At 44.2% G+C, this 15,665-nt stretch overlaps 1 protein-coding gene across 4 annotated transcripts in view; it reads left to right on the top strand.

Annotated features, from left to right (window-relative positions):
* Positions 1-15,665, top strand: part of LOC147897531 (biotin--protein ligase 2-like) — a 117,643-nt gene that overhangs the window by 50,908 nt on the left and 51,070 nt on the right. For all 4 annotated transcript variants that reach the window (XM_087380009.1, XM_087380007.1, XM_087380006.1 and 1 more), the window contains 2 exons: positions 8,448-8,703; positions 8,812-8,873. In XM_087380009.1, the coding sequence (XP_087236135.1) occupies positions 8,448-8,703; positions 8,812-8,873 (318 nt within the window). The remainder of the gene's footprint in view (positions 1-8,447; positions 8,704-8,811; positions 8,874-15,665) is intronic.

Genomic DNA, 15,665 nt, shown 5'->3' with positions numbered 1-15,665 from the left:
TTGGCAATATCAACTTGCAATAATAAAAGATCCTGCTGCGTGTATTTGGCATATTCAATTCCAACATAGGCATTAGCAATGTTATCTGTGATATGCCTACGTGGGACAAAGCCATATTAGGCAGGATGCAACCCATCATGTAAAAACCCTTTCAGCCGATCTACAATCATTTTTGTAGTGACTTTGTAAATGACTGGCATAAGGGTGATGGGTCTCCAGTTTGCCAAAGATTCACAAATTTGTTTTTTTGGAAGGAGTTTAACAAGACCTCTCTTCCATGTGTCTGGCATTTTCTGATTTTGCCATGCAGCATTCACCATATGTAGCAATGTATGCTTCAAAAGAGGCCAATATTCTAGAAAAAACTCAACTGTAAGACCATCCCATCCTGGAGATTTCCATCCGCCGCAAGATTTGATTGCATCTGACAGTTCCCTCTCAGTAAAAGGTTCCTCCAATTCCAAAGCTTGAGTAGTGGAAATAATAGGAGAAACATGCTGCAACAGTAAATTTCGTGCAACCAAAGCTTGCTGTGAGGGAGGATCTGCAGAACTAAATTGCTAAGAGAAATGATGCACACAAACAGAAGCAAGCTGTGATCGCGAGGTGGTCCATGATCCATCAGGCATAAGCACCCTGCAAATTTCTGTTTTTAATCTCCTCTATGCAAGCTTTTGAAGAATTCTTTGGAAGAGCAGCCTTTATCTGTAAAGGCTCTTTGTCTGGCTCTAGTCTCCCATTTAGCCAGTTTTCTGTGATCATTAAGTTTAAGACAATGTCTGGCCTGGCATAGTGTTGTTTGCTCATGCAGGGACAACGAACGAAGATGGCTGAGTTCAGTGAGATCCTGACAAGTGAGTTTGGCCTGAGCAATAGTTTCCCTCCGAGTCTTCATGTAAGACTTGCCATAACCTCTTATCACAACTTGCATTTTGGAAACAAAAGAATCCTAGGCATCATCAATATGAATATGGCTGCGAGAAGACAGAGAATGAGATGCTTCAGTAACCATGGCCTTGAAAGCAGCATGTTGCAAGTAGCTATTGTTCACGATCAGATGTCGCCTTTGTGGCAATCTATCATGTGGCATATCATGAAAGGATAACCGCAACCATAGGGGTGCATGATCGGAATGCATAAAGGCATAGTCAATCCACATTTTGCATGTAAAATCCCCATTTTGTTGCGGAGCTACGCTATACCATTGATCCGGACGTGCCTGATATGAAGAAAGAGCATTGTTTTGGAATGTGTATCGAGGTGACAAAGGCTGCAATTCCTTCCAAAGGTCCACCAAATCCAGATGCATCAGTAATTCAGACCATGCATGCCTTTCAGGGGTTAACATATGAGTATGTCTGGAGGTATTGTCACCCTGTTGAGGAGCATTATTGAAATCCCCACATATAAAGGCATGATATCTCCATGGATATTGTTGCATGGCATCCCAAATTTCAGTTCTTGCTCTAGAGGATTGAGGTGCATAAACAGAGGCAAATTCAAACACTTCTCGTCGAATAATGCATTGAAGTGCTCTCCAGCATAGAAAATGTCATAGCCACAGTAGTGTCCTGCCTTTCCTGCATAGACATGTTGGTTGTGTTCTTGTAATGCCACTATGTCAGGCTGAAATCTATTTATGTACAGCCACACTGTCTTCCATTTCCTACTGTCACACATCCCCTGGACATTGAGTGTAAAACATTTGATATGAGTAGTCATATTTACAGATATTTATAGCAATACAACAACTATGTACAACATCAAATTTCATGATATCAGCCCTGCATTTCTATCTCAGGGTCAATGCTTCTCCCCTGAGAAGAAATATCCACCTGAGGAGTAGACAGCAAAGCAACAACCTCTTCTTCAGGGAAGAGTGTTCTGCTAGCTGTCACTGCAGCCCATGTGATCCCAATTCCTGTATTGACCTCTGGGGTGTTTCCACTAGAAGACGCACCATTCCAAGTGCGAGGGGGTGGAAGTCTTCTAGCAGAAATAACTTTTCTTGGACTTTGCCAGCCATCGGTTGGAGGTTTCTGTCCTTTTGTCGAGGGTTGAATAGTAGGAGGGGAATGTGAAGAAACATTCCCATTTGAAACCACTGGAGCTTTGCCTTTATCCTGAGTTCCAGAAAGCGGTCTACTACCTGTGTTTTTATTTGCAATAGAAGTAGGAGTATCTTTAGGAGGCATTTGAACCGGCAAAGCAGCAGGAGGCATTTTATGCTGATTCATTGGACACTGTGAAGCCATGTGTCCAAATTTTTTGCAGTCAAAACAAGCCCCTGCAAATAGTCCCCATTTCAGTTTGTAAAATGCACTTCCCATGTCCACATTATTCACCGTGACTGAATAAGAGTCTGATGTGGGATTATCAGTATCTCAAAGAATGCAAAATCGATTTGAGTTGCCATTTGGCCGTGGTGGGCAGACCACTTTGCTTAAAGAAGCTGCAATTTTGGGCAAGAGTGAGGCCATGCATTGTGGGAAGTCTACAACTTCAACCCAGACCGGGCATCTGTGTCGGATTAAAGCCTGATAATCCCTTGTGGGAGACCATGGCAATACATGTACCATTTGCTGCCCAAAAAAAAGAGGCGAATGTTCCAAAAGCATTTGTCTATGTATCTCATCCACCATAATAACCTCAAAAAAACCTCTGGTTGCATAGTGCACTTTGCGAACAAACGAGCCAGCCAGTGTGCGAGTCAACCAGTTGCCTATCTCTGCAGCAGGTGGCATCCGGCCTGGAAAAAATAAAATGACTACATTTTTAGCATATTCTCTGACTGGATCCACAATTTCATCTACTTCCACCATGAGGTCAATTGATGGAACCGAGTCTTTCCACTCTTTCGTGGTGTCTGCAAATCCTTCATGCATGACATCATAGACCAGTTGGGCCTCAAGAGTATCATGTACCGGGTCATGTTGACCCTCAGCCTGCTTTTGCTTCTTGCAGTGAACCGAACGTTCCTTTTGAAATGTCTTTTCATAGGAATATTCAGCAATAGCTTTGTAAAAAGTGGAACTCAGAAAGGAGGTACCTGTAAAGTGGTAGTGGAGGAAAAAAACCAGTCCCAAAAAAAGCCCACAGGAAGCCCACAGAGAAGAGAGACAGAGTGTATGTAGAAAAAACCAGTAAAAAACCCTAGATGAACTATATTTCAGAGGAAAATGGAAGATTTTGGCGATGGGAAAGGTGCAGCAGACCCAGAGACTGAAGAGGGGAGAAATGGGAGCGAAGGCCTGCAAGATCAGTGCGTAGCTGTAGTCCGGGGGCAGAACCCTGCGTGGAAAACAGTCCAGGAACCGGGTATGATTTGGGAGCAGCAAACTGCAACAGACGAGGTGGTCCGTACAGGCCGTACAGCTGTACGGAAGTCTGACGGGCTGCACACACACACCACATGACCATGTCCCCCCTAAACATCAATTTATCCAACATCTTTATGGGGCTGATACTTCACTTGTCATGCATGGACTCACTGATAGTGATTGCGCTGGTTGTTCTGACACTAGTGTGTCACATACTGGCAACTGTTTTATGCTTGGTACTTCATGCGTTTCTTGGTTCAGCAAGAAGCAGAGTACAATTGCTACTTCTAGCTGTGAAGCTAAGTACAGAGCAACTTTTACAGCTACAATGGAGTGTGTTTGGCTTCGGAAGCTACTTGCAGATCTTTGTGCATGTCAGACTACTCCTACTGTCATCTTCAGTGATAGTCAGAGTGCTTTGGCTATTGCACGGAATCCAAATTTCCATACTCGCACAAAGCACATTGAGGTTCACTATCACTATGTCAGAGAGCGATTATCAGCAGGTGATATTAAGTTGTCTTATGTTCCCACTGAAGACAACTTGGAAGATCTTTTTATGAAGGCTCTACCTCGACCTAAGTTTGAGGCTTTTCGACAAGCTTTAAACTTAGTACCTTTGGTAACTTGATGTGTTGTACTTTGTACAATCATAGGTTGCTATATCCCTACGGGACGAACATGTGCAACCATGACACTAGATATTTAGGTATCCTGAGCCATGTGCAGGATACTTCAGCCCATCCCATGGAGGGGGGTTTGTAGGCCATCTCATGGGCTATCCATAGATGCCACTTATACCTTGGTAGAGCCTTGTAGGCCTAGTTATAGTCAGTTAGGACTATTGGTACAGTTAGTTTATGTACCATCTAGGTCAGTTAGGACACTTAGTCAAGTTAAGGCAGTTAGCCCTAGGGTTTTGTTATGTTGGCTCACCCTTGAGCCTCCACACTTCAATTTTTCAGCAATCTATTACAGCATCTCGTTCTTCTTCTTTATGCTTCCATTTTTTAGCTTCTGTTGCTTCCAACACCCAATAGGGAGTGGAGAGGTGATGGGAAGAGGTTAGAGTGATTGTAGCAAGGTGGGGGATCGGAGGGTGGGAGGGAAGAAAGAGAAGGGTGGGGGGGGGATGAGGGGGAGGGGAGCGGGCAGCTGGGGCAGTGTGGTCGCCAAAGCGGTGGGACCTCAGGAGTCCTGCTGTTGTGCAGGTGCGTGGGTGCTCTGGACCCTTGTTGTTGTGGGGTCTGTCGGAACATCAAAGAAGGCCTTGTCTTTATAGGTCTAGAGCTAGCTTGCTGGTGTGCCCTTTACCTGCTTCTCCTTGTACTGGGAGGTCACCTTGCGCTCTAGGCCTCCCACGCTCACGGAGTTTGGCATGCCACTTGCGGTTCCTCAAAGCCTTTCTGGTAGGCTTCTTGCACTCAACTTTGGTTGAAGTCCCCTCAAATGGCTCTACCAAGGGTGAATATAGCTCCATCCGCTGTTTGGCTACATGCTATTCTCTCTTTGGGTGCGTTGTCCTCTTCTCTTGGCGAGGCTGAGGAGGACCTTGTCCATAACCCTCCGACAATCCCATGCCAAGTGTCCCATGTGTCTACACCATAGACACCGACCTGGCAGACCCGGGACCTTGATATGCTTCCTGAATTCTCCTTCGTTGAGAGTCTCAAGAAGGATCTCCTCTCATAGGGAACCCCACTATCAGCATAAGACGAGGAATTCCGTCGTTTGCTACCACTGATGCCGCGATTTGAGTTGGAGACTCAATCACCATGCCAAAATCTCTCTAGGATAGTCCAATACTCCCTCAACAGCCCCGAAAAGTGGAGTGTAACCAGGAAACATGGCACATAATGAGTCGAATCAATGTTGTCAACTTTGAACATGTGGTAACATGGGATGAAGTACACAAGGTGTGGGCTGATGAAAAGGGGGCTCTGGTCCATGAGGGTCCGGTGGCATGGGGGGAGCTCAACTAAAGAAGGGAGACCCCTCTGCCATAGATTGTAAGCTCTTGGATGTGGTCATCCTCTAGTGCTAGGTTCACCTGAGTCCAATCTCGCACCTGACCCCTCCTAGGCATGAGTTGAATATCCTGCCCATAACTGGTCTGTCATGGAGTGCCTTGATTGTTTTTTCACCTACGTCTTGTCTTGTGGAGGAAGGAGAACTTTGATGGCTTGGGAAGTCGACGATGCTGCCATGTGAACTCCTCTTGCCAAACCAAGGGTCACCACCAAGATGTGATCCTCAAAAAAGAATAAACAAAAGCACTGCACTGCCAAGAAGGAGAAAAGGGGGCAGGAAAAATGGGGAAAAAGACCAAAATCCTCCCAAAAAGTTGACTGGAAGGGCCAGCACAGCAAGAAGCCAAGGGAGAAGGCTCGAGAACTGACAAGGAACAGCCGGGCTGAGGGAAGGGTTTCTCTCTAAACAGCTAGAGCAGCTGCAAAAGCTTTGAGGGAGCCCAAGTAAGATTCTCGAATACCCTAGAACCAGGAGAGAGATGAGAGGAGCTTCATTGGAATGGTCGCTCATGGGGATGACCACAGAGAGCTCCAAACAACCAATGCCCAGAGCCAACGAAAAGACCTTGGTGCCAATGGAAGCCAAAAAACAGCCACGAGTAGGCCCAAGAGCTGCACGGGCAGAGGTGGAGCCAAGACTCTGCTTCTAGACTGCACGAACTCCAAAAGGCTAATGGTGCTAACTGCGAATCCGCCTCTTGAGCTTTGAAAACTTCAGTGTGCTCCATCCAACAGTTGGGCTCACCAAGAGGCCAAGCCGGTCAATCGTGAGCCAAAGACAAAAGCTCCAAAAAGGTGCAAACTCAAGTTCAGATACGAGCTGATGGTCAGCCTCCAGCAAGCAACGGCGCAGCAAAAAACAGTCCAAGGGGACAGCAAAGGGTTGGGATGAAGCGAGGGAAGAGGCGAAATGAAGCACAGAAGGGGAGCAGGAGGGAGAAGTTGGAAACAAAGGGAAGAAAGGAGATGGCGGGGAGGATGGGCAGCGCGAGGAGCAGGGGGAAGCTTTGAAGATACACTCAACAACCAGATTTCCTTTTTCCAATGTTTTGACTTCTATTAAGCTTGAAAAAGTCCTCAAGAACAATGCTCATGGCAGAAGTATATCATGCATGAATGACTATCGTGAGATTGAAACTGCACTATGTTGTGTTTTTAGAGGATGAGTTTGGGCATGTTCTTGGATTCATCTAGGTATATGCTTCTGCCGTATTAGCGGACATGCAAATTTCACCTTGTGAAGTTTTCGTCCAAGCTGTGGCGTGCTGGTATTGCGATAATTCTTTTTATCTTAAATGGTGCGTTGTCCTATCAGCTAGATTTAGATGCTCATTTGGGAGAGACTAAAATGAAATCGTATAGACTTCACAAGCGGTTGTAGCTTGAATGAAGAGATTTTGGACTACTTTTTGATTAGCCTTCTCCTTTAGTGCTAGCCTTCCTCATGGCCAAGTCTGCCCTTCACCTCCAGAGTGCCGACAGAAACTTAGTACAAAGACTTTGTATAAATGGATGCTGAAGTATGTGTGGGTGTGTGGATTTGTATGTGTGAGAGCATATTTTTATACTATGGTCTACACCCACTATTGGGCGCTGATGACGTCAGTGGGGATGTCATAGTAGCTAGTCCCTACTATGCGTGATGGAGTTTATGGTTTTCAATCTTATGAATGACTATCATGAGATTGAAACTGCACTATGTTGTGTTTTTAGAGGATGAGTTTGGGAATGTTCTTGGATTCATTTAGGTATATGCTTTTGCCGTATTAGCGGACATGCAAATTTCACCTTGTGAAGTTTGGATGCTCAAGTATGTGTGCGTGTGTGGATTTGTATGTGTGAGAGCATATTTTTATACTATGGTCTACACCCACTGTTGGGCGCTGATGACGTCAGTGGGGATGTCATAGTAGCTAGTCCCTACTATGCGTGATGGAGTTTATGGTTTTCAATCCTAAGAATGACTATCGTGAGATTGAAACTGCACTATGTTGTGTTTTTAGAGGATGAGTTTGGGAATGTTCTTGGATTCATTTAGGTATATACATGCATAGCATGAAAACAAAATACCCCAATTGGGCAAGCAACTGGCTCGTTAAGAGGAGCTAGTAAAGCACCAAAGTTGAGGCTGAAAGTGCCACCTCAAACCTTGGTAGGCTTCGTGAAAAAGGGGAGCCACTTCTCTCCCTCAAGAAAATAGTCCTCCTAGTAGATGCCATCTGAGAAGATCCCTACATACTCACCAAAATGGCCATCAAAGTATGTATAGTGTCTATCCAAATACTAGCCACTGTGTGAGAAGGATGGACCTTGGAGTCATCAAGAGCCTGTCTAAATAGCTTTTCCCTGGTTGGGGAGGACATATTTTGCCTGAAGGATCATGAAATTTCGGATGTGCCAAGCAAGGAAAAACATATTTGTGTTCCTGAGTATAGAAAAGTACTTGTCCACAACTGTTGGCGGGTTCCTTTTTTTTAAAAAGAAGAGAGTTTGAAAGAACACGCAAGATGCAAATCATAGTTGTGAAATAGAGGGCCATCTGGGGCTGATCTAGCAAGAAATATCCAAGTTTTAAGGGGAATATTTATGTATGGTCGTAAAATTGTTTTATCAATCGGATTTGATTAATATGGTTACACCCACCTGTATATTTTCCTCACATGTGGAATTGGGTAACCTGCAAGACGGCAAGAACTCCTCATCAATCATTTGCATTTGGAGAAATCCAAATCGACCATCCTAGGGATATGCTTCATAGGAATAATCTAGTTAACGTCATGTACTGCCAGTACCACAGAAGCCACCCATCAGATTTGGGTCTCTGAGCCTTGAATTCATTGCAAGAGTCTTCTCAATCCAATTTTCACTCGAGGAGAGAGAAGAGGAAAGAAAAACTACAAAAGTAAGCTATGATCTAGTAGGCTACTTTTTGTCAATGGCACACTAACCTGCTTTCTATGGCTTTTTGTATATACGATTGTATGTACTTGTTGTTAATGGCACATTAACCTGATTTCTATGGCTTTTTGTATGTATTATATATGCATTCACTTGCAGGTTGTCCTTATAGTACTTGTGTTACTTCTTTTGTATGCAGAGGATGCCAAGATTCTCATTTTTGCTAGTGGGAACCCTTGCCATGATGCCACATTCTTTGATAGCATTAATAGTGGAAAAGAGTTTAAGCTTCCAGCGGGAGCTGTATTGCTGAGACAAACTCAGATGTCCAAGAGCGTTTCAGACAGTGCTAATTTCAGAGGAGACTTGTATTTCACAAATTTGCTTACAGAGCAATTTGGCAGATCTCTTCTCTGGTCACCTTGTCTACCATCCACACACACTCTCCTATCTCAGTGAGTATCACCTTTAATGGAGGGAAGAATGAAGTGGATAAGCTCGATTGCAAACATCATGCATCCATGCATTCTGATTCTATTGGGTTCATTTTGTGTTTCTTTCAGAAATTTCAAATCACTTCCTGTGGGCACATCGTGTGTAGCAGATGTTCAAGTTAATGGAAAAGGTATTCTTTCAGCCGCAATATGTAGCTGAATACTCCTAATCTCCTATTTTGTCTACCTTTTCTTCCGAGTGCATGACATGGAGGTCAAGAGGAGATACATACTTTGTCTGAATACATTAAATACTTAGTTTGGATATTATATCAGTTTTTTTTTCTATGATTGACATCTTCTTTTTCATAGGATCTTATGTTGGAATGGAGGGTTCTCTTTAAACTTCTACACACACACACACACACACACACACACACACACACTCTGTTTTTAATAGTGAATAGTCACCTCAAAAAAGAGGCTCTAGAAAATACATCAACTGAAGATCTCAGTATAAGCCAAATATACATCTTAATCTATGTGGCGGGTCTGCAAGCAATCAAAGAAAGATTGCTGCAGAGAATGCTTAAAGAAAGGAAACACACACACACACACTTTTTATTTATTTAGTGAAATCATATATTTCTGTGTGGGAAACCTCAAAAAGAGGAAAAAAACCCACCATGAAGTACAAAAGTTAAAAGATTACAAGTATGCTTCCGAGAGAAACCTCAGAAGTTTGCCAGAAAGTATAAAGAACTGATTTGGAGGAGGATCAAGTAAAATATCCTCTAAAGTGAGATTATTAGCTTGCAAAAAAACATGTAACGGAGTGACATCCCCATCAATAAAACAAAGTTGCTTTTTGCCCTTGTGGTTCTTCTTAATATAAGCTGGCAACCGGAACTTTTGAACCACAGGATCAAAAACCTATCTCAACCAAGGATAAAAAGACTCCAGAGAAAAGGAAACATCTGCAGTTGGAGATGAAAGGCCCCGTAAAGATGGCTGTATTGTAGCAGAGTTCTCAATCAAAGGAGGTTGAAGCTCCAACGAGAAGGGAACATCTGCATCCTGAGCTAAAAAACGTTCCAAAGTTTCCTCTATTGCAGGAAGTTGCTGAAGAGAAGAGGATTCCATGACATCTTGCATAACAATAGAACTTTCCATCAGAGAGGAAGCATCCAACATTGCAACTTCGCTCTTGGAAATAGAAACAACAACAAGATCACAAGGAACATAAGAATCTGACACTGTAGTAATAGGATCCGGAACTGCCAAAACAGCAAAGGGATTGGAATCTTTAGCCGCCATGTCTGCCTGAACTCTTCTCCAAGCCTTGAAGTTTTAGCAAAATGCCTGACTTCCTGTATGGTAGAAGAAGAGATAGGAACAGGAGGAACTGGAACAGGAGGATCAGAAGGCTTCTAAGCTGAAGCTGAAGAACATGGAGAAGGACATACTCTAGTTAAATGGCCCAATTGTCAACATTTAGGGAAGAAAAGAAGAGGGGGTTGTAGCAAAGGCAGACGGGGTAGATACAGAGGGGCTGGAGGTGGACACGGGCTGAAACGGGCTGTGTACAGATAGCAGAGAAGAAAAGGACGAGGGCTGTACGGAGAACGGAAAGGACGGAGGTTGTACGGACTGCAGGAGAGGCTGTACGGGCTGCGTGGTGAGGGGACAGACAGCAGCTGAGGCTGCACGGAAAGGAACGGGAGGGACTGAGGCTGTACGGGCTGCTGCAGAGGCTGTACATAATGCAGCTGTGGCTGTACGGAAGGGAATGGGAGAGGTACGGAAGGGGAAAGAGCAGAGGCAAACGGCGGGAGGCCAGCAAGAGGGCAAAGCGGGGGAGCAGAGGAGCTCACCATCGCACCTTCTCTCTCTCTCTCTCACTCACACACACTTTTTTGTGAAATCAGTAGCTATAAAATCAACATGAAATCAATGTACATGACATTAGACTCCAAAAGAGAGCCTAATGGAAGAACTCAAAAACATTGAGAAAACACTTCAAGGCTAGTAGCATCCAAGTCGCAGCAAATGAGAGACATGAGTGATCAGTATCCGAGAATGCGGGCAAGACCATAACAAATGGGGAACTGTCTCCCTGTGATGAGAGCAACGGGGGTAGGAAGAGGAAGCAATACGACGTGCTTTCAATTTCACCCCAATGGAAAAAGTTCTCACTATACATCTCCAAAAGAAAAGCCTCTGTTTCAATGGCATTTTTGCTTTCCAAATGTTCGTGAGTTTTGATTGCCACCAAGATAAAGGCCTATCCAAATTCCAAAGAGTGTTGGCATGCTTATCAATCCATGGCGGTGGAAGAAGAAATCTGTAGACCATCGAGGATGTCAAATTATGCATTGAAAGTGAAGAGGTAGCAGGAGACAAGGAAGTCAGATTCCAGTGCAGTAATCTGTCCTGTACAAACAGCGGGGGGACAGGAACAAATGGCTGCAACATAGTTGTGAGTATTCTCCAAATGGGCCTGTGATGCAGACCCAAGGGGAATGTCCTGCAAGCTTGTGGAAATGAAAGCACATAACCAAGTGGATCCACCACATCTCCGACCAATCTTATGCCCAATTTCATAAGATTATATGCTTTAATAGGTGCCTGTAAAGCAAGAGGCGATTCAAACACCTTGCTCCAATGGATGCTTTCTTAACGGAGAGAATTACCAGGATGAGAGGAAGCACCTGACCATTTAGCATAAGAGAGAATTCTCTTCCAATCATGAATAAAAGCAATAGAAACAGGACAGCCTGGAATTTTCCCTTGAAATGTGGTCATGACTGCTTCCCAGTGATCTGTAATCCAATGCCCATATGCATGGGACTGCATGTTTCCACACATAGCTGCTAACATGATAGCCCATGGCTGTTTTTGCATATGGATCATCTTGCAGATGCAGGGCAGCTTCATGGCTTGCAAATTCTAGGGGCACGGTCATTCCTTGCACAAGCATATGCTGATGATTCATATTTCATGCCCAGGAATTCTCAAATTGACCTCTCTCATTAGATGCATACTTTGAATGACTTTGGCCTAGCTGTTGGACTGCATATCAACTTTCAGAAATCGAATCTTCTAGCATTGAAAGAAGCTGATTGGCATGCACTTCTCTGGCCAGGCCACATTATTTCTTCCCATACCATTGTGAGGCATTTAGGGTATCCCATTGGGTGGAATGTTACCCCTCAACAACAGCTTAAACGGGTGCTTCAAAAGATTAACAAGAAGCTGGAATACTGGCACTTGTCGACTTGGCCTCTACATGTTTGACTTTGTGTAGTACAGTCTATCATTATGGCATATGTGCAATTTTATTTGCCTCTTCTTCCTTGGTCCTGTAAGCATTTGGCTTCCTATATGTCCCAGGGTATGGAGATATTTTGGAAAAGCAAACCTCACAAAAAGGCTTTGCGATTACTTCCCATGCAGTCTGTTTGTTCTCCTAAGACTCATGGGGGACTGAATATTCTCAATCTTCAGTTTCATATGTTGGCAAGAAAGAGCACTATGATTGCTGATTTTCCTCTCACTCACACACACACACACACACACACACTTTTTTTTGTGTGGAATCTTTGAGTCATTATATTACAAAAAAAGCTATCCCAGAAAGGGAGAGCTATAATACATCAAGAGAAAATCTCACTGTAGGACAAATATACATCATGATCAAAGACACGAGATTGCAAGCAATCAAAAGCGATTGCTGCAAAGAGTGTATGAAGAAAGAGAAAGTGGAAAAAACAGGATCACCAAAGACCCTATGATTACGATCCTTCCGGAGAGTCCAGAGTGCCCAATACCGAACCCAAACAAAAAAGAAATCAAACTCCTGTCTAGGTGGATGTATACCAAAAAGCCAGAAGAACTTGCCAAAAGCAATATGAGGAAATCGAGCTCTTAAAATCTGCACTACTGCCAAATTTGGCCTTGGAATGCATTATCGTCCACTTTGGCATAAGATTACTTTGATGCTCCAGCCTTTTCAGCCGGTTCCTCCATTGCATCTACAGGATCGTGTTCAAGACTGGACACTTTCTTTTGTGGGCTTGTCATACCATCCTCTACAGTTTGCACATATTACTGCCTCTTCTCTTTATAAAGTTCTACTTCCTCCGCCTTTTATCTCACAAAAGGCAAATCAGCTTTGGCATCTTAATCGTCCTACGAAATGGTGGCGGAAATGTTTGAGACAGATTTGGCATTCTAAGATTCCTCTCCGTCAGTAGGTTTTCTTGTGGAGAGCTTTGTTGGGTGTTCTTCCTCATGGACAGCTCTTGGCACGACGACATATTGCTTCCTCTATTTGTTGCAGATGTATTCCAGCATCATTGTTGGTGCAGAGACAAGACACACGGCAATGATTTGATAGAGAAGATGTGACTAAAGTCACATCATATACATGGATAGGGTTGTGCTTGCTAAGCACACCCTGCAGGTCACATGGAAGTGTGCCTGCCAAGCTCGGGGGAAAAAACCTCCACTAGTTGGAGTAAAAAGTGCCCCGGGCCTACACCTAAGGTGTCACCCTACACTCCCAGCACATAGGTGCTAACAAACCCCCCTGGAGTGAAGTGGTGACAATGTACAAGGCAAATGTGATATCAATCACCAAAAGGAAGTAAGTTCAGAAGCTTGCGAAAGCCTTCGAACTTCTCACGAGACAATGCTTTGGTCAATATATCTGCCACATTGTCATGTGTAGGCACATAGATCATGCTGATTTCTGAGGCAGACAATCTCTTTCTGACATAATGATAATGAACCTCAATATGCTTTGTGCGAGCATGGAAGACGGGATTCTTCGCAACTGCCAAAGCACTCTGACTGTCTGTAAAAATAGAGGTAGCAAACTCCTGTCTCATACCCAAATCAGCAAATAATGGCCTGAGCCAAACACACTCAACGGTGGTTGTGAAAGCTGCCCTGTACTCAGCTTCACAACTGGAAGTGGCCACGGAGGGTTGCTTCTTACTCAACCAAGAGATGCATGACTGCCCAAAGTAGAAGCAAAAACCTGAAGTGGACATCTTGTGTCAAAGCATCCTGCCCAATCGGAGTCACAGAAAGCATGCAGCTGTGGATCAGCCCCCCTGGGAAAGAATAAACCAAGGTACCGTGCAAATAGCGGAACACCCGCTTAACAGCCTGCCAATGCTTAGTTCGTGGGCAATTCATGAATCTGCTCAATAAGGAGACCCCAAACTGAATATCTGGCCGTGTATTGCACAAATAAATCAAACAGCCCACAGCCTGCTGGTACAATGTCTGATCAAAGGCATCTCCAGAATCTTCAATGCTGAATTTCATGCTAGGCTCCACAGGAGTTGCAACTGGCTTGCAATCCTGGAAAGAGAACCGCTGAAGCAACTTCTGGATGTATTTAGTTTGTTTCAGAACAATACCATCATCCCGCTGTATAAACTGAATGCCCAAATAAAAATGCAAAGGGCCCAGGTTACTCATCTCACATGAGGAATGTAATTCAGCCTTGAAGGCTGCAATATCTTGCTCATTGGGGCCTGTGAGCAGCATGTCATCAACATATAAAACAATGACCAAAAAAATATCCTGAGTCCTCTTAACATAGAGGGTACTCTCAGTTGGACTGTTGCGGAATCCCTGGGCAACCAAATAAGTGTGTATCTTCTCATACCAAGCTCTAGGTGCCTGCTTAAGGCCATACAGAGCTTTGCGAAGCCTGCACACCAAGTGTTCCTGACCATCCTGCACAAATCCATGAGGCTGTGTAACATAAACCTCCTCATGCAAGTCTCCATGTAGGAACGCTGTTTTGATGTCCAACTGATGTACTTGCCATCCATGATGGGCTGCCATGGCAATCGTGCATCTGATAGTGGTCATGCAAGACGTAGGGGCAAAGGTTTCATCAAAATCAATACCCTTTTGCTGAGTATACCCTTTTGCAACGAGTCTTGCTTTGAAGCGGTCTACTGAACCATCAGCCTTCCGCTTAATCTTGTACTTAGTACCAATTGCCTTTTTGCCTGGAGGCAATTCAGCCAAGTGCCATGTTTCATTGTGCATGATAGAATCATATTCTGAATGCATGGCTGCCATCCAATTGGATTGTTGAGCCACGCAGGGGATCTCCGGACGGAGACAATGAAGAAAGCTGGGACGGCGATGAGGAGAAGGAATTACAGCGCACTCCACAGGAGAAGAAGCGTTCCATACCGAGGGCGTTTACTCTGGAGAAGTATGGGCTGAAGTTCGAGGGATTGGAAGGGGCCGAGGCTGATTTCAAAAGCATTCGTTTCAAGGAGCGGGAAGGGGTGCTGGTGCTGCCGATGATTGAAATGAACGAAAGGAAGCAGCGGTTTATGCTGAATTTAGTGGCGTATGAGCAGAATCTGACGAGCAATTACAAGCCAGTAACATCGTATGTGGAGTTGATGGGGGAACTTATCAAGGAAGAGAAGGATGTGGAGGTGCTCGCCAAGAGTAGGGTGATCAGGAAGTTGGAGGAGGAGGAGAAGGTATATGCACTTTCCTTCACAATTTGAAAGGCTTTTATATTAGAAAATTTTAAAGGCTTTATAGAAGATTTTAAAGGTTTTTATAGATCATCTCTTGGAAAACTCAGAGGTTTCTGTAGAAGATCTCTTGGAAAACTCAGAGGTTTATGTATGCTACTATCATAGCATACATAAGACTCCCAACCGCTGATCCATAAGGAACCTTGGTCATCATGGCCCTCTCCTCATCTGATTTGGGACGATCTTCCTGACTCAGTTTCACATATGGAGGCAATGGAGTACTTACTGCCTTCCCCCCCTCCATATTGAAACACTGCAATAATTTTGTAACATACTCCTTCTGTGAAAGCCTTTCCTACTCTGGTCACGCATGATGCACATACCAAGAAAATGACTTGCAGGTCCCAAATCCTTCCATGCAAAGGCCTCATGATACAACTTGGCCTTCAATGCAAG

Source organism: Dipteris shenzhenensis, chromosome 10 (assembly GCF_047967505.1).
Source record: "Dipteris shenzhenensis isolate YYH24624 ecotype China chromosome 10, Dip_SZ_1.0, whole genome shotgun sequence".
In the NCBI taxonomy this organism is placed as follows: domain Eukaryota; kingdom Viridiplantae; phylum Streptophyta; class Polypodiopsida; order Gleicheniales; family Dipteridaceae; genus Dipteris; species Dipteris shenzhenensis.
This window is presented reverse-complemented; position numbering and strand designations above follow the sequence as displayed.